Here is a 21,124-nt window from a genome sequence, read left to right on the forward strand (position 1 = left end):
GCTAACATTTGAAATAATCAATCCATTCCTACCATTGCCTACATAAAAATATTACGGGTTTACTATGCGACTATAAGATTTACATAAAGAAGAGCACATACATGTATGGTCAGTTTTGGGAGATGCAGTCAAATAGGATTAGTTTTGGTTGTGATTGATGCAGACAATCAATTGTGTTACATGAGTCAGTCTGAGGTATGCTGATATTTGTTTATGATGCAATATTTTGAATAAAAGAGGAAATGCTGGCACTCTCAATTGATGCGAAAAAAAATTATGGTCATTGATTTCCAATATTACGGTTATTTGTATACTACAGTCCCTAAAAATATAACTGAATTACTGTGCAGCTATATAGATTTACACAAAAAAGTAAATATGGTCAGTTTGGGTTGATGTGGTGAAAAGATTAATTTACACGAGTCAGTCTGAGGTATGAAAACTACAGATATTTGTTTACGATTCAATATTTGTAATAAAAAAAAGGAAATGCTGGCAATCTCAATTGATACGAGAGAAAAAAATGTGGTCATTGATTTCCAATATTTCGGTTATTTGTATACTACAGTATCTCTTGACCTAAGATTATAACTGAATTGCTGTGCAGCTTTATAGATTTACACTATAAAAAAAATATGGTCAGTTTGGGTTGATGCAGTCAAAAGATTTTATTACACGAGTCAGTCTGAGGTATGAAAACTACTGATATTTGTAAACGATTCAATATTTGAATAAAATGAGGACATGCTGGCACTATAAATTGATGCGAAAAAACATTTGTGGTCATTGTTTTCCAATATTGCTGTATCTTTATATTACAGTCCGTCTTGACCAAAAATTATAACTGAATAACTGTGCAGCTATATAGATTTGCAGAAAAAGAGCAAATAGTGTCAGTTTAGGTTGATGCAGTAAAAAGATGTTTGTTAAACGGGTCCGTCAGAGGTATGAAAACTACTGGTAAACAGATATAATATTTGTTTACGATTCAATATTTTGAATATAAAGAGGACATGCTGCTAAATTAAACTGATGCAAACAAAAGTTTGAAGTCATTGTTTTTCAAATACTTGTATAATTTCTGTGCTTCTGTGATATCGTGACACCAAATCGCCAAATATATATATGTATATATATATATTAAAATTTACATAATAAAGTGCAAATATGGTCAGTTTTGGTTGATGCTGTCATATATGGTCAGTTTTGGTTGATCCTGTCAAATATGGTCAGTATTGGTTAAAGTGGACAAATAATTTGTTTATGTGAGTCAGTCTGTGATATCAAAACAACTGAAATTAGTTTATGATTCAAAATTTTGAATAAAAAGAGGACATGCTGGCACTATAAACTGATGCGAGCATAATTTTGTAGTCATTGGTTTGCTAACATTTGAAATAATCAATCCATTCCTACCATTGCCTACATAAAAATATTACGGGTTTACTATGCGACTATAAGATTTACATAAAGAAGAGCACATACATGTATGGTCAGTTTTGGGAGATGCAGTCAAATAGGATTAGTTTTGGTTGTGATTGATGCAGACAATCAATTGTGTTACATGAGTCAGTCTGAGGTATGCTGATATTTGTTTCTGATGCAATATTTTGAATAAAAGAGGAAATGCTGGCACTCTCAATTGATGCGAAAAAAAATTATGGTCATTGATTTCCAATATTACGGTTATTTGTATACTACAGTCCCTAAAAATATAACTGAATTACTGTGCAGCTATATAGATTTACACAAAAAAGTAAATATGGTCAGTTTGGGTTGATGTGGTGAAAAGATTAATTTACACGAGTCAGTCTGAGGTATGAAAACTACAGATATTTGTTTACGATTCAATATTTGTAATAAAAAAAAGGAAATGCTGGCAATCTCAATTGATACGAGAGAAAAAAATGTGGTCATTGATTTCCAATATTTCGGTTATTTGTATACTACAGTATCTCTTGACCTAAGATTATAACTGAATTGCTGTGCAGCTTTATAGATTTACACTATAAAAAAAATATGGTCAGTTTGGGTTGATGCAGTCAAAAGATTTTATTACACGAGTCAGTCTGAGGTATGAAAACTACTGATATTTGTAAACGATTCAATATTTGAATAAAATGAGGACATGCTGGCACTATAAATTGATGCGAAAAAACATTTGTGGTCATTGTTTTCCAATATTGCTGTATCTTTATATTACAGTCCGTCTTGACCAAAAATTATAACTGAATAACTGTGCAGCTATATAGATTTGCAGAAAAAAGAGCAAATAGTGTCAGTTTAGGTTGATGCAGTAAAAAGATGTTTGTTAAACGGGTCCGTCAGAGGTATGAAAACTACTGGTAAACAGATATAATATTTGTTTACGATTCAATATTTTGAATATAAAGAGGACATGCTGCTAAATTAAACTGATGCAAACAAAAGTTTGAAGTCATTGTTTTTCAAATACTTGTATAATTTCTGTCATTTGTACAATCCATCCTTGCCTAAAAATATAACTGTATTACTACAGTGTGCAGCTACATGATTAAAGATTTACATGATGAAGAGCAAATATGGTTAGTTTAAGTTAAATTCAAAAGCATATTTATATATAATAGTGGATTGGGAAACAAGTTATTACATTTGGTTAATGAGGTCAAATAATTTGTTATACGAGTCATCTCGACTCCCGGAATGACAAAAATAAATTAATTCAAATGATAAAACTAACGGCCTTATCTACGTACAAAAAATGAACGAAAAACATAATGTATGTAACGCGTCAATAACAGAAAATCACTGGATTAAAGGCTCCTGACATGGAACAGGCACACACATCTCTTGTTTAAAAATATATAAATAAGACCGGCAAAACAGCAAAACTCTATATATATCGCTATTTTGCCGAAGCCTTAATATATCAAATACAAATAGTTCTTAAATCAATTCTAGCCGTAAAATTTATAAGTCAATCATAGTTATACAATCAATTCTGGCCGTAGAATGTATAAATCAATTCTAGCCGTAGAATAATAAATCAATTCTAGCCGTAGAATTTATAAATCAATTCTAGCCGTATAATTTATAAATCAATTCTAACCGTATAACTGTTGAAGTCGTGGAACTGTTCTTGACCAAATATTTGGTCAGTTCTAGGTAGAACTGTCTAAAATTGTTCCAGGGTAGAACTGTCAGGATCTGTTTAGGTAGAACTGTACAAATCAGTTCTAGGTTCGAACTGTTCTAGCTGGAACTATCTAAAGGGTGTCAGGCTGACAGTTCTACATACTGTTCTAGAACAGTTCTCCTGGCAGATACTGACTGATTTAATGAGAGGTTAGAAGTGATCTCCACTGTACACGTGTGTCTGATAAAAAATTATGAAGTCACTTGGTATCTAATTTTTCTTGAGTTTGAATAGCAGTCAGAAATTCCTCTTTCTGTTTTTCGAAATCTTCTGGAATTTCACGCGCTGCTTTAGTTCATTTCCGTTGAACATATCCAATGCGGCGTAGAAAGGATTGGGCACAAGAATTACAAAGTTTAATGGAACCTCCAAATTTACTTAATAACTACCGATCTTCAGCCATTATTGTCCGTCTTGCAGCAGGAAACAAAAAAGGACGGTCCACTATCCCACCAGCAAGTTGTTAGTTCCTTATACTGTGAATTCATTATTATTCGTTGGACACCAATTTTCGTGGCTTTCGTTGGTACATGTGAACCACGAAATTAAATGTCCAACGAATAAAATGTTTTCTAAAGGCTTATATGTAGATTTTGGCAAAACCACGAAATTAGATATCCACGATTATGCAAGTTATCCGTAATCCACGAAAATAGATACCCACGAAAATAAATGAATCCACAGTATATATCCTTGGACTTTGGCATCGTAATTTCCAAGAAGGGTATGCTGTCCTCTTTTCCCCATTTGAAGCAAAGGTTCGGAATCGGAATCAGATGAATGACACATCTTTTGTAGCAAATATCCTTTTTTCATCGTTATTATGGTGGATTCATTGATGTGCTACATTTGTAAGTCATGTTGACAGCGAAACGTGTATACATTAACACCATTTAGAAGTAAACAATGCAGCTTTATCTACACGCATACTCACTCGAAACTCAATTATTAATAAGTTAAATAGCGACGAACCTTTAGGCTAACATACTTTTAAACAACTTACCTCAAAATATAAGCAAACTCCTTCTATATTAGGATGTTTTTGATGAACTGTTGACACTGACTTCTATCATAAAAAAGTGCTTATCTGTTCATAACAAGCCCAAACGTGAAGTCGACAAAACTTACTAGCCAGTCTTGTGTCGCAAAGTCGCATATAATGACATCATATTTATATTTCGATGTAATCATCGAAAATCCATGCCTAAATTTTTTTTAAGTGGGACGACATACACCAGTGTGACAGTTAAACTCATAGATTAAAAAAATACTGACATTGGCATGGCTAAAAATAAAAAGACAAACGGAAAAATAATAGTACAGAAGACACAAAATAGAACACTAAAGAAAAATCAACACGAACCCCACCAAAAACTTGGGGTGATTTCAGGTGCTCCGAAGGTGTAGCCGATCCTGCTTCACATGTGGCACCCGTCGTGTTGCTTATGTGACTACAAATCCGGTAAATAGTTCAATTCGGTAGTCAAATTCGTGAAAAGGGAAGGTTATTGTAGTTACGACATAAGGAACATATACGATATCAATTTATAATTCAATGCGGTTCCTTCAACCAACATATCAAGTAATAAATCTCAAGACTTTACACCGTTGTTTTAATTTCATTTATATGAACGTTTGTTGCCTATAATTAAGATGATAACTAACAGTGTTTCGGGATTTTTTGCTTATGCTGTTAAAGCATGGGTCCCTTTTCCTTGATTTAACGAGATAGTCTTTGATATTTTTGGTACTTTTATACGCTATGATAGACAGATGTGTGAAGATTTCACATTGTTTGTCTTTTTGCAGATTGCTTCAATGTTTTCTAATAACTGTACTATGGTTTTTTACCATTGGATTATATTTAGTAATGAGAGTGAGTGGAACATTCTTTGTTCTATTGGTCTTCAATATAGTTATTTTTCTGTTCGTGGTAATTTTAATGTTTCTTATCACATTCTCTGTTTTATTTTTACAGTATCCCCTTTTAACTAACTTATCTATAACGTCAGTAAAATGTCTCTCTAATTCAGTGATTTCACTTTTATTTCTAATATAACGTTTATGTTCACACACTGTCATACTTGTGAATGGGTTTTTCGAATGTGCACATGTGATTGGAATATATTGTTACATTTTATTTTTTTTAATATGAGATTCAACATCAATGAAGTTATTTTTATGGAATCTTTCACCTTTGTACACTTTGGTATCTAAATAGAGTATAATAGATCTAGACACCTCAAATGTAAATTGAAGCAGAGGGTCAATTTTGTTCCCTATGTATAAGCTGTAATCAATTCTTAAATGAATGCATGTTTGAGTTTTATTTTGTCTATTGAGATTCAATATATAATCGTGTTTAACATCATTTTAATTTCGCATTTGACGTTAGATACTTCGAATAGAGTATTCCAGAACAATTCCTGTAAACCACTATAGAAACTTTACAAATTGTTTTAAATAAATAGATAATGAGTACATCGTATCCGAGCAAGGTTCGCTTGATAAGCACGACTAATAAAATGGAACCTTCCTGTGAAGCTTCTTACGTTGCAAACAGCCAATGAAATAACAGCTTCAAAAATGGAATGCTCCTCCGACGTATCCAATGTATAAATAAGGTTAACTGTTTACCTCAACCAATCAAATTGTGTGCATTGCAAGTGTAGTAAAATTGGAATATTCCTAGAACGTATTTGACGTATATATTCAAATCTCTTAAATGTGAGCAGCTGTTTAGTTTAATACAAATCTATATGAACCGCTCTGAATAGGAATTCCACATTTCGACCCTTGTTTTAGATTTGTTACATAAAACAATTCACAAATTTATCACGAGAAGCATAAAACAAGAATGATTGAATATCATTCAATGGATACCTCAAATAGAGTATTCCAGAGAGGTTTCTGTAAACAGCCATACATTTGGTGGTGGAAATCAGAAAGGGTGCACCGACTGCCAAATATGGGCCCGCTCCAGTCATGCTTCAGTGATTCCATATATAACCAACAAGATGTTACCCCTGACACGCCTCTGTACTTATAAATCAGTTAAAGATCAAAGTCCGCTTGATTAAAACGACAGATAAAATGGAACCTGCCAATGCGTATCGAACAGCCAATGAAATACATCATCGCAAATGGAATGTTCTTCCAACGTATCCGATGTATCTAAAAGGTTTACTATTGACCTTAACCAATCAAATCAAGTTTGTTATCAGCACGTGAGGTGAAATTGAATACTTCCCAAATACTTTCACGTACATGTATGATTAAATGTTTGAAGTCTACGTAGAACATATAGAAGGGGAGCTTTTAAAATAACATGAATTACTTTAATGGCATGCCAATATTTGTATATATACGTAAGACGTTCAACAAATTAGCCAAATGATATTTCTATAATCAAACACGCCTACCCTGTTATGATGACTCATTACAAAGCGATTTCGCTTGACCCATATTGTTTGCTTTCATTTAATATAAAATTTGAATGTCAATTTATAAAAATCTAGTTTTAAAATATAATAATGATGGAATTTGAAGCGAGATGATATTTTTTTAGTTTCTGTATTTAACAATTAAAGGACAAAAAAAAACTAAATACGCTTTGAATTCAACAGTTGTGCTTGACTGCACACTCGATTCCCGAAGATATATTTTGTTCTGATTAATGGCTTTGAAAATCATTCTTCGGTACTTTTTCAATGCGCTTTTTTCATTATTATGGCACATAGAAAAAAACAAGCACACATGACAGAATTCCCCATTTTGATTTAATAAATACATTGAGAGTCACCGGTAATAAAAAAAAGATACCCCTTGTAACTGTATTGCACGTTTATGCATACTTTGATACGTATTCGTATTTAAGTTACTCAGTTCTGCAACACCTCTACTAAGATCGAGAGGATAATTCAATTTTATTTAACTATTTTTCGTGTTCGCGCAGATTTTGAATGATCATACACATCATATAAGTATATTTTCACATCATAAAAGGATATTTGAAAATGATAAAAAAATTCATATACATCATATAAGTATATTTGCACATGATATATAAGTATATTTGCATATCATTTAGAATGTTTACACATCATATAAGGATATTTACTCACATCATAAAGAGACAATTTCACATTATATAAAGGTAAATGCACATCATATAAAAGATAAAAATGCATTTCTTTAAAATGTGTGCATGCAACAATTATAATTGCGATGAATATAAAAAAGAAGCAGCTAAAATACTGAATGCAGATACAACCTCACTATATTGTGTAACAGTCACGAACTAACGGTTTTGCAAACTGATGAAAATAATTTTCATTGATACCAACAAACAAACAAAAAACAAACTATGTTTGTTAAATTAGAATAGAATACAGTAAATAAACAAGTAATAATTTGTTCACATATAAGTTATTTTTGTATATTTGTTTTAACCATACTTGTTGTAAACGATCTTTTTTTAAATGGATTTCATTAGTACTTAATTAGTGCTGAACTATATTTACCTCCGGATCTTCATTTATGTTTATTAATTCTTCTTCATCGCTAACCCCTTCTTGGCCTATCATAGGTATCATTTCCTTATAATCAAATTGCTCTGTCTCTTCTATATCCAAGTCAGCCCATGGGGTTTGCTTACAAATTAAAGAAACACATAATTCAACAATCATCAATATGGATAAAATGTTTAAAAACATATAAAAGGTGTAACAGTGCGACGTAATCTAAAGAATATTTTCATTTATTTACTTTTTTTCTAATTCTATACGACCTGAAACATTATCAAAGACAAATGCATCACCCATTTGAAAATGGTGACAATCTTGGAGTTATCAGTTACAAATACCATGGATATTAAAAACAATCCTAAGTGAAATGCAAAATATACGAGTGTTAACGAATAAATTTAATGTGTCTCACATGGAAATCTGTATCAAACTGCTTATGTGTAACTTGTGAACAGAAAGTACATTGTTCATCTAATGATTATAGCTGCACGTTGAATTTCAAACTTTTTATCACTCATAGACTTTCCAAATTTTACATTTTACGATCTTATGTTAGAACAAAAATAGAATACAGCTATTTATGATTTAATTTCACATAAAAGTAATCTGGAGTAACCTTTACGAGTTTCTACAATTCAATAACTTCATCGAAACCTTTAAATAAAATATACTTGTAATTTCTGGTATCTTGCCTATTAAACTTATACAAATAAAATAGAATTACGACATATCTTACCATCATGTTATGTGAAGTGTCATCCGTTTCGTAATGGTTGTATTATACTCTGGAACTTTTATTTTTATTTAAGTATATGATAAAATCCTTTGCGAACAGCACATGCTATATCAGGTTATGTGAACAAAATCACAGAAATACCGTTATGGAACACAAGTAAAGTAAAAACGTCCGAATCTAATTAGCCTGAACAATAAAAAAGTATAGCATTAAAATTTTGAATTCTTATCTCAAATTATGAAAAAGCATTTATAATCAAATATTTAATTTAATTCAATAGGAAACTGAAACCATGCAATTGACTTTTTGGCGGAGAGAAATCACAGGGAATGTCAGTCCAACAAAAGTGGCCCTGCATGAACGTACATTTTTTTTCAGTTTTGTTATAAGGAAAGTAACAGTACCATTGTGTATGTTGATTTGTATTGATTCCATAAAAGAATGCATGTGCGAAAAACATTACAAAAGTATGGGATAGTTGTCGAACAACGGCAAGTCTTGTGTATGGCTCTGAATTATCTTCCCTAAATTAAAACATTGACCAAATACAAAAAATTATTTAACAAAACACATTATTCCATATATATTATTATCCAACAGCACATAAATGTTGCAGTTTCAACATTAGACTACCTTGGTGCTTCTTCTTTTTTTTTCTACGGATGTTTTAAAGAGTTCAAATGCTTTAATAAGATTGAGTTTATGTATTGTATCTAAAATAATCCAAATACTTCAGTTTCAAGTGTAAATTGATATAATGAAAATAGATGTTTTTAATCGTTGAACCGTTTTGTAACACCATTGTACCATTCTTGCGTTTTAGAATTAAGAAACTGCAAAGTAGACTAGTGTTCTCCTTTCAATAAAAACAATAATTAACATGATACCTGTGTATTTTGTTCCGTTTGTAGTACAGTCTTTCCAGGTGGATCTTCATCCCTATAATGTCAAATATTGAAATGTTTAATCCTATAATAAACATTAATTAATATTAAAAAGAAGTGATATTCACTGCGCTATCCATCATATGATTTGAATGTATAATTATGCTAAAATGTTTGATGCGCAATTCGTTTTGATAAATAGCTGCATCATTTTTGTCTGTCGTTGAATATTGTTAATATATCTTACAAAACATGTCTTTCAGTGAAGTTAATATGAGGTTCAGTTGTCTTTTGTAAAACTGATATTCTCTTTGGCTGTTGACATATATAAACAATGTGTTTACCTTTGTATTTCAAACGCTTAAGTTTGAACATTAAAGATAATCATTGCTGCATTTGATATCTATTGAGGAAAATGAAAAGAAATAAGAACAACGCTAGGGTATAGAGTGATTCCGAAGGAATACAACGAAATTACTTTTTAATGACATAAATGATTGCGTTCTTCAAGATTTATTTGTGTATTTTTTAACACTTAAGGACATTTGTATTTTTTAATTCCATAAAGTTGTACTATTCTAGTAGGTTCCCTATATGGATTGAATTTTGAATAAAACAACATTTTTAAACATATTAAAATGAAATTAAAAATGCTAAAATGCTAAATGTTTGAATATTGTTACAAGTGTTTGGTGTTTAATTGATTTTGGTAAACAGTTGTCATTAATTACATGTTCCGTCTTTCTGAAAACGAAATAAAACTAATATTACTGTTTGTTTTAATTTGTTTTTTTCAATAGTCAGTTGTGTACCTTCCCCTTTCAGCACAATTTTACTGAATTGGTAAATTATAAAATCAAATACAACTGTAAAGATCTCTCTCTCTCATTCTCTCTCACTCTCTCTCTCTCTCTATCTATCTCTCTCTCTCTTCTCTCTCTCTCTTCTCTCTCTCTCTCTCTCTCTCTCTCTCTCTCTCTCTCTCTCTCTCTCTCTCTCTCTCATATAAGTAATAACATGTACCGTTCATACATTGCACGATGTTTGCCCACCCAAATATAGGAGTAACGAATATTGTATCAATAATTTCCATAGAGGTGCACAGTTTTTTAAGTGAAAAAACGCTTTTCTAATTTCTTTGCCATATCCTATTCAATATTATAAGAGTAATTCCTCTATTTTTAATTCAAGTGCATAAAAAACCTTTTTCAGTTTGCAATATTAATATGCAGCTTATACTCCCATTTTTTTTGAAATATTACTACCGAAGGATGTGCATGTTTCACAATAAGATTAATGTGTATAGTCAACAATGTGACGGAGGTTTTGCACACCAGCAATTCACCATCTATTATATGATGGGAAATCTACAACTTGTGCAAAATTTCAAATTATTATACTTTAACCTAACAAATCGTGCTATTCGTCGTGTCCTCACATTACACCCAAGGACACCTGAATGGTTTAAAATCTATTTTCGTTTTCTCCTGATACCAAATTATATCTTTAAAAAAAAATTGTGTTCTTTTAATGTTTTATGTAATAATTTGTAGAAACGAAAACATAACAGAAAAAATGCAAAAAGAAAGACTTCGTACATGCATCATCCATTTGTTTTAGGCAGTTCATAAAACACTGGTAACGAACTGTACAAATCATAATGAGAACAACATTACAATTTCTACACAACATATATATCAAAAACTTCTGTGCACGATTTTTATCATTTTTTACGCATCCAAATGGTATAATCGTAATGTGTTTCCTCTCGGTTTGATATGGTTTGAAAAAATGGCAAATAGTTAATTGTCGTGTTTAAAGCCATAATTTACCGATTGTCACCTTTAAATCAATAAATAACAAAAAACATGGATATTGAGCACGTATATAACATGTACAATAAGATAATAGTTTTTTACGATGACAGATTCATACGTAATGTTAACACTGGGTTTGTACGAGAAAGGTGACTCTGAGTTCACAGCATACGGAAAACATATTCGCGAATTGTTTACTGGAAGCAAACTATTAAATTAAAGTAAATTTCTTCTAAATTTATAAAAAAATGTAGTGTTTTTTTTAGGACAAATTATATGTAAATAAGTTGAAATACAAAAGCTACCCATTTAGTCCAAAAAAAAACATCATTTTTTCAATTTGACTTTAAAAAATAAAACGATTACTACGAACAACTTTTGAATGTAACACACACAGAAAAGAATTATAATATAACAATGAGCGTATTTCTGACATGGTACAGGACATTTTTTTTAAAAAGAATAAAAAATGGTGGGTTGAACATGGTTTTGTGGCATGCCGAACCTCCCTCTTTTATGGCCATGTGAAATATAACATTAAAATGACAACACAACATTACAGGACTACAATACAAATAAAAAGGAGAACACAAAAGACAAAGAAGCACACGAATAATAGCTAACAAAAGGCAACAGGTTTAAGATTTAATACGCCAGAAGTGTATTTTGTCCACACAAGACTTACTAGTGACGCTCAGATTCAAAAGTTTGAAAGCCGAAACAAGTACAAAGTTGAACAGCATCGAGGAACAAAATTTCAAAAAAGTTGTTCCAAAAACGGTCAGGGTTTTCTGTTAGGTACCAGAACATCCCTGTTATTAAGAATAATTTATACTTTTGCAAACGGTAAATTTGATAAAATTACTATATAAAAGATATACATGATAAAACTGAAGTAACAACTCATAACAGGAAACAACCGAAAAATAGACTATAAAGGGTAATTACTCCTTAAGGAGTAACATAACCATTTTTTTCATGTGGACTTATTTGTAGTTCTTACTTTGCTGTACATTATTACTGTTTGCAGTTTATCTATATATATAATAATATTCAAGATAATAACCAAAAGCTGCAAACTTTTCTTAAAATTACCAATTCAGGGGCAGCAACCCAACCAAAAAATGTCCGATTGGTCTGAAAATTTCAGGGCAGATAGATCTAAATGCTTTGGTTTCATAGATATGAACCAAAAACTGCATTTTACCCTTTGTACTATTTGTAGCCATGTCGGCCGTCGTGGTTCATGGGCGGGGTCATCAGACACATTTTTAAAACTAAATACCCCATTAATGATTTTGGCAGAGTTTAGTTAAATTTTGCCCAGTAGTTTTAGAAAAGAAGATTTTTTAAAAAGATTACTAAAATTTTAGAAAAATGGTTAAAAATGACAATAAAGAGCAATAACTCCTGAAGGGGTCACTTTACAATTTTGGCCAGGTTTGACTTATTTGTAGATCCTACTTTGCTGTACATTATTGATGTTTAAAGTTTATCTCTATCTATAATAGTATTCAAGATAATAACCAAAAACTGCAAAATTTCATTAAAATTACTAATTCGGGGGCTGCAACCCAACAACGTGTTGTCTGATTTGTCTCAAAATTTGAGGGCCGATAGATCTTGACCTGATAAACAATTTTACCCTTTGTTTTTCTCTAAATGCTTTGGTTTCAGAGATATGAGTCAAAATCTACATGTTACCCCTATGTTCTTTTTTAGCCATTGAGGCCATCTTGGTTGGTTGGTCGAGACACCGGACATGTCTATAAACTAGATTTCCTAGTGATGAGTGTGGCTAACGTTGGTTAAACTTGGCCCAGTAGTTTCAGAGGAGAAGATTTTTGTAAAAGGTAACGACGACGGACGATGGACAAAGACTACGATGGACGACGACGGACGACGGACGTTAGTGATGAGAAAAGCTCACTTGGCCCGTTTGGGCCAGGTGAGCTAAAAATTTGACCGCATCAACCAAAATAGAAAACAGCACTATATAAAAAAAAAACATTTTGCCGCATAATAAATCATTATTTTTTACCTCACGATTTATTAAATATAAAAAATATATTAAACACAATTGCTACGTCATTATATCGTGCTTGCATGTTCTTTTTTACTCAAATTATTTATTCACAAAATTACTAGTTTTGAAATATCAGGCTGGATAGCATAAATAAAGCATTTGTCAACATTTACCAAAACTGACCATATTTGCACTTTATAGAGTATATTCATTCTGCAAAACATGAAAGCAGTTATGTGTTTTATGTAAGGAGGATTTATTTTGTACCGTTGTATTTACACTTATAGTTGATGTATTTTCCTCAGTTTATGGTTTGGTTTCAGTTGCATTGATAAATGACTATTGAACAGCGGTTGACAACAAATCAGTAGTTTTTATACTTCAAACTAGCTTGTTTAACCAGAGTATTTGAGCACATCAACCCAAATAAACCATAGATATAGGAAGAAGTGGTGTGAGTGCCAATGAGACAACTCTCCATCCAAACAACAATTCAAAAATTAAACCATTATAGTATAGCGCTATGACAATGTATATAGCTGCATAATAAATCCGTAATTATTTAACGCCGGTGGATTATTTATTACAAATGACACCAATCTTGGAACACAATTACTTCAAAACTTTGTCTGCATAAATTTATTGTGCCAGCATGTCTTCTTATTCTTAATCAAGATATTAACTCGTTAAGAAACTGAGTAGTTTTGTTAAATTTGTGAATTTAGTAAAATGTGTAAAAAAAAACTATTTGACAGTATCACCTAAATTGATCAAACTTGAACTATATCATGACAATAATATAGCTGCAAAATGAATGTAGTTTGTTTTTTTATGTCATGATATATTATAATAATACAAATAGTAGCAATATTGAAACGCAATGACTATAACATGCTTCCCGCATCTATGTCTGTCCTTTTTTTTTATTAAAAATATTGACGCGCCACAAAAAATAATTAATTTTAATATGCTGGCTCGTGTAACAAAACTATTTGACCGCATCAACAAACACTAAATATATTTGTACTTTATAATAAAAAGTATAACTTATATGAGTTGATATCAAAAATGAAACGTTTACTGACTGACCGTATTCATTATCATTGTCACTTTCTTATGACAACGTTAAAGCCGCATATCAGTCAGTATATTTTGTTAGTTCTTGATGGAATGTATCAAACAAATGCCAGCAATACTTGTACACGGTGACCATAATGACTACACATGTTTGTCCACATCAATTTAGAGAGTCAGCATTTCATCTTTCATGATTTTTAACCGTCACTGAAGTAGGTAGTTTCCTAACTAATATATACTGACTTTATCTGTACTTGATAATAAAAAAATTATGCAGGTGTCATCTGGAAAGATTATACTGAATGAATGATAGTATATTATGTTCGTTGACTGATTGTTTTGCTGGTAGGTTAATGTCCAGTGACAGATATTTCATTCATGGTAATGGAGAGTTCACTTTTTCGGACGTTTCAGAAATCATTTCTAATCGTTAACTATGAATCTTCTGAAATTGACGAGATAGTTCATAAACAACACGTTATATATCCGGACACTATACGGACATCTTTTGAACATTTCGCCGGAAACAGAATCCATTGAAAAACGAAGAAAAATGCATGTAATGCATAAAATCATATCTAGAAAGAGACTATACAAAAAATTGTGGAACGACCCAACGTAAACAATGACGTTGATATCAAGACAAATAAAAATAGTTTTCCAATGCGGTTGATACCCTTTTTATCCGCCTTTCAATTAAAAAGGGTCCTTCATTTTGTTATAGCTGAATGTTTATATTTGGATCTTAAATGCTGAAATTTGATATCCATTATTATATGTATACTTTAAGAAAATAAAAAACGAAAAAGATAAAAGCTGTATAAAATGCAAAAAGAGTCACTAACGAGTAAAGTTATTTATTGTACTCGAATAAACAATACGATCATAGTTTATATAGAATAAAATTAGTAGTAATCACTAATTTATTTATATTCATTATGCTTTAAGAATGTACTTAGGTGAGGTTTTGGAATAAGTGTCAAATGTTCGGACTCCTTGGTGTTTTTACATACGATACAAGGTGAAATATTTTGCCCAATAACACCTGTTTATCTTTCAACATAAGACTTAATAACTCATAAAAGGTCATTTGACAAAATTCAAGCAGATTCTTGATTTTCTTTCTTTTGATTTGAGATCCAAATAATAACAATGCAAATATAAGGTAAAAGTCCGATTTAGCCTTTCCCGAAAAGGAGCTCCATGACCTATCAACATTTTTAGCTTATTTTGATCCTTAACTAATATTCTAGCAGTTTAAATAATCAAGTTTGAATGCTTGAGTTATTTAATTTTACTTTAGAACACATCCGTAAGCTACCAAGTTAATGATGCCCTCGCTGAATAATCCAAGAGCAGTAAAAAGTCTTCTATGGAGAAGCTTGACATCGACTTGATTGTAGTAAAAATTAAAATTACAAAACTTTGTGCAATCATCACGCGTTACGATATCTCGGACGTTCGAAAATAAGATATACTCGTCCTGGTTTGAATTGTTATATTTGCCACTTGACATTTAGCAAACAATAAAAACAATAAAGCGTCATTGTATACTCAGAGTCAGTCAGTTCACTATTCCCAGATGATACCTTCTCACACTTTTCATTGTAAAGTACATAAATATTCAGTCATTGATGTGTTGCATTTATTTATTTTTTCGTTCTTTTTTGTACATAAATTCGCCTGTTTGTGTTCTTTTTTAAAATGTTTTTCATTTTTTTATTTAGGGACCTTTTAAAGCTGACTATGCGGTATGGGCTCTGCCGTATGTTGACCTATAGTTGTTAATGTTGTGTCATTTGATCTCTTGTGTATCATTGGCAATAATACCACATATTATTTTGATATGCATATCTTTTATCGATGTTGCCGTCAAACTATGTTGTCAGCTAGCCTGATATATTTAAAGTGCTGATTTTTTTTGTGATGCGTCAACATTTTGAATAAAAGAAATCCTGCTTGCACTTTAAATTAATGCGGACAAAACTTTGTACTTATTTCTACCAGTATTGCTGTCATTTTTACTATACAATCCATCCTTACATAAAAATAAATTGTAATCTATCATCATGAGTATGCGTCCATATGAATTTAAAGTGCAAATACGACCAGTTTAGGTTGGTGCAGTTAAATGATTCTGTTATTTACACTTGTCTGAGGTATCAAAACTACTGAATTTGTTTGACAAGCCAATATTTTTAATAAAACGTGAACATCTTGGCACACTTAATTGATGAAGACAACATTTTGTAGTCATTGTGTTACAATATTATAGTTACCTTTATCAAACGACCAATCCTGACATAATAAGAATTAAAATTATTGATTTATGATACATTCATGTAAATTTTCAAAATAAAGTGCAAATATTTTTCGTTATACAATCCAGTCCGAGGTCTTAAGACTATTATGACTATGGTTATGATATCAAAAAGAAGATGCGGTATGATAACCAATTAGACAACTCTCCACAATATATCATATAACATAGAAAGTATTAACTACAGGTCACCGTACGGCCTTCAACATGAGCAAAGCCCATACCGCATAGTCAGCTATAAAAGGCCCAGAAATGACAATGTAAAACATTTCAACCGAGAAAACTACCGGCCACTTAGAGAGCCGTGGTTAGTGCATCGAACTACTAACACAAAGGTTCCTGGTTCGATTCCCGTCAGGAACTGCATTTTCGGCTCTCCCTTGACACCAGTTGCCAATATGGTCTCGAAGAAACGATGATAGTCCGTCGGAAGGGGACGATAAATGGCTGATCCGTGTTAAGTGGGAGCCATATCTCTTGCACGTTAAAGACACCCTTGTAGATTTCGAAAAAGAGCAGGCTAATGTCGCTACAAGGCAGCATTCGCACCCGCAAAGTGGAAAGGGATTAATATAAGTTGCAAAACTTGTTTCCCAATCCACTTTAAATTAATATGTTTACACTAAACTCACTAACGGCCTTGTTCATTTACACAACATGAACGAAAAACAAATATGTAACACATAAAAAAACAACAACTATTGAATTACAGGCTTCTGACTAGGGGAGTAAATATTTCGAATAAAAAGAGCACACGAAATTGATGCAGACACTATTTGGTAGTCATTGTGTTCCAAAACCTGTCTCACCTGTATTATACAATCAATCTTGACACAAAACAACTTTTTGATGTATTACTCTAATTTGTGGGCCATGTTAACTTTCAGAATAAAGTGGAAGCATGGGCAGTGTTGGTCGATGAAAGCACGTGATTTTCTTATACAAGCTTTCCTAAAGCATCGATACTTCTGAATTTGTGTTTTTGAGCCAATTTTTGAAATAAAAATTGAATATTTTCAAAATATGGTCAGTTTTAATTGATGCTTCAAATAATTGTGATATACGAGTAATCCAAGGTATCAAAACTAATAAAAGTTTGTTACGAGCCACTATTTAGTATTAAAAGATGACATGTTGACAATCAAAATTGATGCAGACAGAAACTTGTAGTCATGTGATCCAATATTGCAGACTTTTGTATCATGCGATCCATCCTGACATAACTAAATACTGATTTACCATGCGAATATTATACTATCGATCTGTAAGTCTAATGTATTCATCAGTTGTAATTAAACCCTTTTTGTTATTTTCGTCTACATTTTTGTGCATTTACTTAGATATTATATTTGAATAACCTAAATCAAATATGCTATAACAGGAGTTTTTATATATTAAAGTTTAAAAGTCATAGAGAGTCATTATTGTGTCTTAAATTATTTGACAATCACATGTTGACAAATGATATGTCAAAATGATTTTGTAAAATATTATGATTTAGAGTTATTGTTAACAGCTTAACGTATATCCTTCACGAAAGATATAGAATAAAAAACAAACATAATATATACGTGTTTAGTAGAGATCCGTTCATGCGGCACTCCAATGATCATTTTATCTTATATGATATACACCGTACAAGTTCACGTAATAGTTAAGGGAAACAATGAAGTGGTGTTGTAAAAATAACAATCAAGGTGTATCTTAATGTTTTAGTGTCCTACACACCTTAAATCAGGGTCTGTGTTTTCATCACGAGGACGTTGAAAAGACACTCTGTAATCTGTACTGAGGAACTCCGACTCCATATGCTGCTGTAATATGTGTCGTTTAGAATTATCTTTTGAATTAGAAATGTTTCTTGTGATATTCAAATGATGTATATCTGCTTTTCTCCTTTCTAATTCGACAAGAAATGAAACACCACAACTCTTTACATTTCTAGTATGTCCAACTAAATTATTCATATGTTTAGTATTGACTCCTTTCGAATCGAATTCGCCTACATGATTTTTATTGTCAGAAACATCATTCACATGTGTTGCTAAGATGTATTGTGTTTCATTCGAAATGTTTTCAACGGTCTCTTCCACATTTTCAGAATCTGTATCCTCCGAAATATCTTCTTCCTCACTGCTCGTTATAGTCTCTTCTTCGGAACTGTCTGCCCATTCAGAATCAGATTCTATCCAAGGTGTGATGCCTGTTATATTTTTTCTATAAATACTCTCAGCATGTTCAACAAACGTGTTGATGATATAATCTGAATGCATATATCTGAGATGTTTTCCTAATTGACTATAATGCGCAAATGTTAACGGACATATACTACAAGGAACGCGTGGTTGTTTTGCATGGATATAACGATGACCTCTTAAACTGTACTTATTCTCAAAAGGAATAAGACAAGTTGAGCACCAATGTTGTCGTTCCATGTTGCAATATGAATTGTTCCGTTACTTGTAAGACCTGAAAAAAAATGTCATTGTAATGTACTCTCAATTTTCTTAGTAATATATGCAAATACATTAAGTAACTTAAAAGATATACTATGCATTTACAAACTTTCAACCAACCATGTCGACAGTGTAGTTATAAAAATTGACGGCGCTTGTTTGGTCGTGTTTGACATTTGACCAAAATTAATATCATAACTCAAAGGTTGTATTCCGTTCTACTCTAACTTTAAACACCAGGATGATTGTATTTGAAGCACTCTTTTTTTGATAAATTTACGCACATTTTACAGTTCTAGAGATATCCTGATTACGTTTGCTAAAACAGCGCATAATAAGCGAAAACAGGAATTGGTAAAATAATTAATTGATTGATTTGGATTGATAAATATCTAGTTGCAATCATGTCATGCATGTTAAGGACAAGAACAAATCCACAATGCATACACTATGTTCAACCTGTTTTAGAGACTGTCCGAAACGAAGATGGTCGTGGCTAAGTACCTGCTCATCCCGCAAAGCAAAACGGACACCCTACTTTGGCAAGGGAACCACGGGCAATCGGATAAAAATCTAAATGACGATATTTCTATTCATCTGTCTCACGTAAGGTGATTTGGGAAATGCATGGGCTGGACTAGTACTTACTGTGAAAATATCCTTAGCAAGGACATGATGAAAATGTAAATTTTGTCCTACAGTAATTTGCAAAAAAGGTTGTGTTCAAAAAGTGAGAAAAAACAGCTAGCCCTAAATAAATTATCCGTACTATCAACCTGTGTAAATGAATAGTCTACAGCAAAAAAAATTACTGGAACAAATACAGGGAATCATATCCCAATAATACTACTACTCATTCCATGCTACACACGGTTTATATTTCCCACATTATCATGACCTTAAAACGAACTTACACAATATCGTTTTTTATGGAACTAGAATCAGATGTCTGATTATCTATTGTGCATGGATGCCACCTCATTGACTTATAAATATTGTATGGTTATTTGTACAACGAACGTAATTAAAAAGTATGGGCCTCGATATGCTTTCACAAAAAAAAAACGAAGGTATATTTTGCACATTATCAACTGGAATAATATGATGATATGATGATTAAATAATATTTCATCGAGATATATTTTGTCAGCATGCAATTTAAATGAACAAGCAGATATGATCTTTGCATTTTGCAATCTTACTTAAACGTTGTTTACTAAAACCCTATGACTTATATGTCTTTTTTGATAACGGTTAAGGTTATCCTTATTAGGTATGACATAGCGGATATGTTTGTTCATACCCTTATTTTACTATCTGTTACATTATATAAAGTCAACATAAGTATACTCTGTTCAAAAGTCATCAATCGATTGAGAGAACACAAATCCGGATAACAGACTTAAACCGAGGGACACACATCAACTATCTAAGAGGAAAACAACAAAACAACAGACACACTGACGTGCAACAAAAACAAATGCCAACATACATATAAACGAATTATAATAGATAACAACTGCCATATTCCTAGGTACAGGATTTTTACAGGATGTTTTGTCTACAAAAGACTCATCTAAGACTTTCAATACTGCTTAAAAAAAACAAAAAAACATGTACGAAGTTGAAGAGCACTAAGGACCAAAAATTCCTAACATTTTGCAAAATACAAAACAAGTAATCGTTACCTGATGAAGAAAAGCCTAAGTATTTCAAACATTCAAAGTTGTGCTAACTATTAATGTATAATTATGATAATTTATGTCAACACATAATTGGTGAATACTGGGCTCGTGATACCCTAGGGCAATACAAACTCTTCCAGCAGTGGAATCGACCAAGTGGTTGTAAATAAACTCATCATAGTTACCAGGATTGATATCTCGTATTTGCACAAGACGAGCCTTTCGTCTACAAAAGACTTATCAGCGACACTCGAATACAAAAATGTTAAAAGAGTCCAATAAAGTACGAAGTTGAAGAGCACTTATGACCAAACCTCCTAAAAGTTTTGTAAAATACAGCTAATGTACTATATTCCTGAGGTGTAAAAGTCTTAGTATTTCATATTTCAAAGTTGTTTACACTTTTAATTTATAAGTATGAC

The 21,124-nt window shown here is 31.8% G+C and overlaps 1 protein-coding gene across 2 annotated transcripts in view; it reads right to left on the minus strand.

Moving 5' to 3' along the window:
- LOC134700057 (uncharacterized) overlaps positions 1-21,124 on the minus strand; it is a 76,637-nt gene that overhangs the window by 20,271 nt on the left and 35,242 nt on the right. Inside the window, exons 2-5 of one of the 2 annotated variants that reach the window (XR_010103760.1) lie at positions 18,290-19,030; positions 9,325-9,376; positions 8,438-8,623; positions 7,709-7,827 (exon numbers count right to left, since the gene is read on the minus strand). Coding sequence is in view for 1 of the 2 variants with exons in the window: in XM_063561434.1 (XP_063417504.1) it covers positions 7,699-7,827; positions 9,325-9,376; positions 18,290-18,996 (888 nt within the window). In the remaining variant the exon portion in view is untranslated. Of the gene's footprint in view, positions 1-7,698; positions 7,828-8,437; positions 8,624-9,324; positions 9,377-18,289; positions 19,031-21,124 lie in introns of those variants that run through there. The other variant, XM_063561434.1, reaches the window with a different exon arrangement.

Source organism: Mytilus trossulus, unplaced genomic scaffold (assembly GCF_036588685.1).
Source record: "Mytilus trossulus isolate FHL-02 unplaced genomic scaffold, PNRI_Mtr1.1.1.hap1 h1tg000110l__unscaffolded, whole genome shotgun sequence".
NCBI lineage: Eukaryota > Metazoa > Mollusca > Bivalvia > Mytilida > Mytilidae > Mytilus > Mytilus trossulus.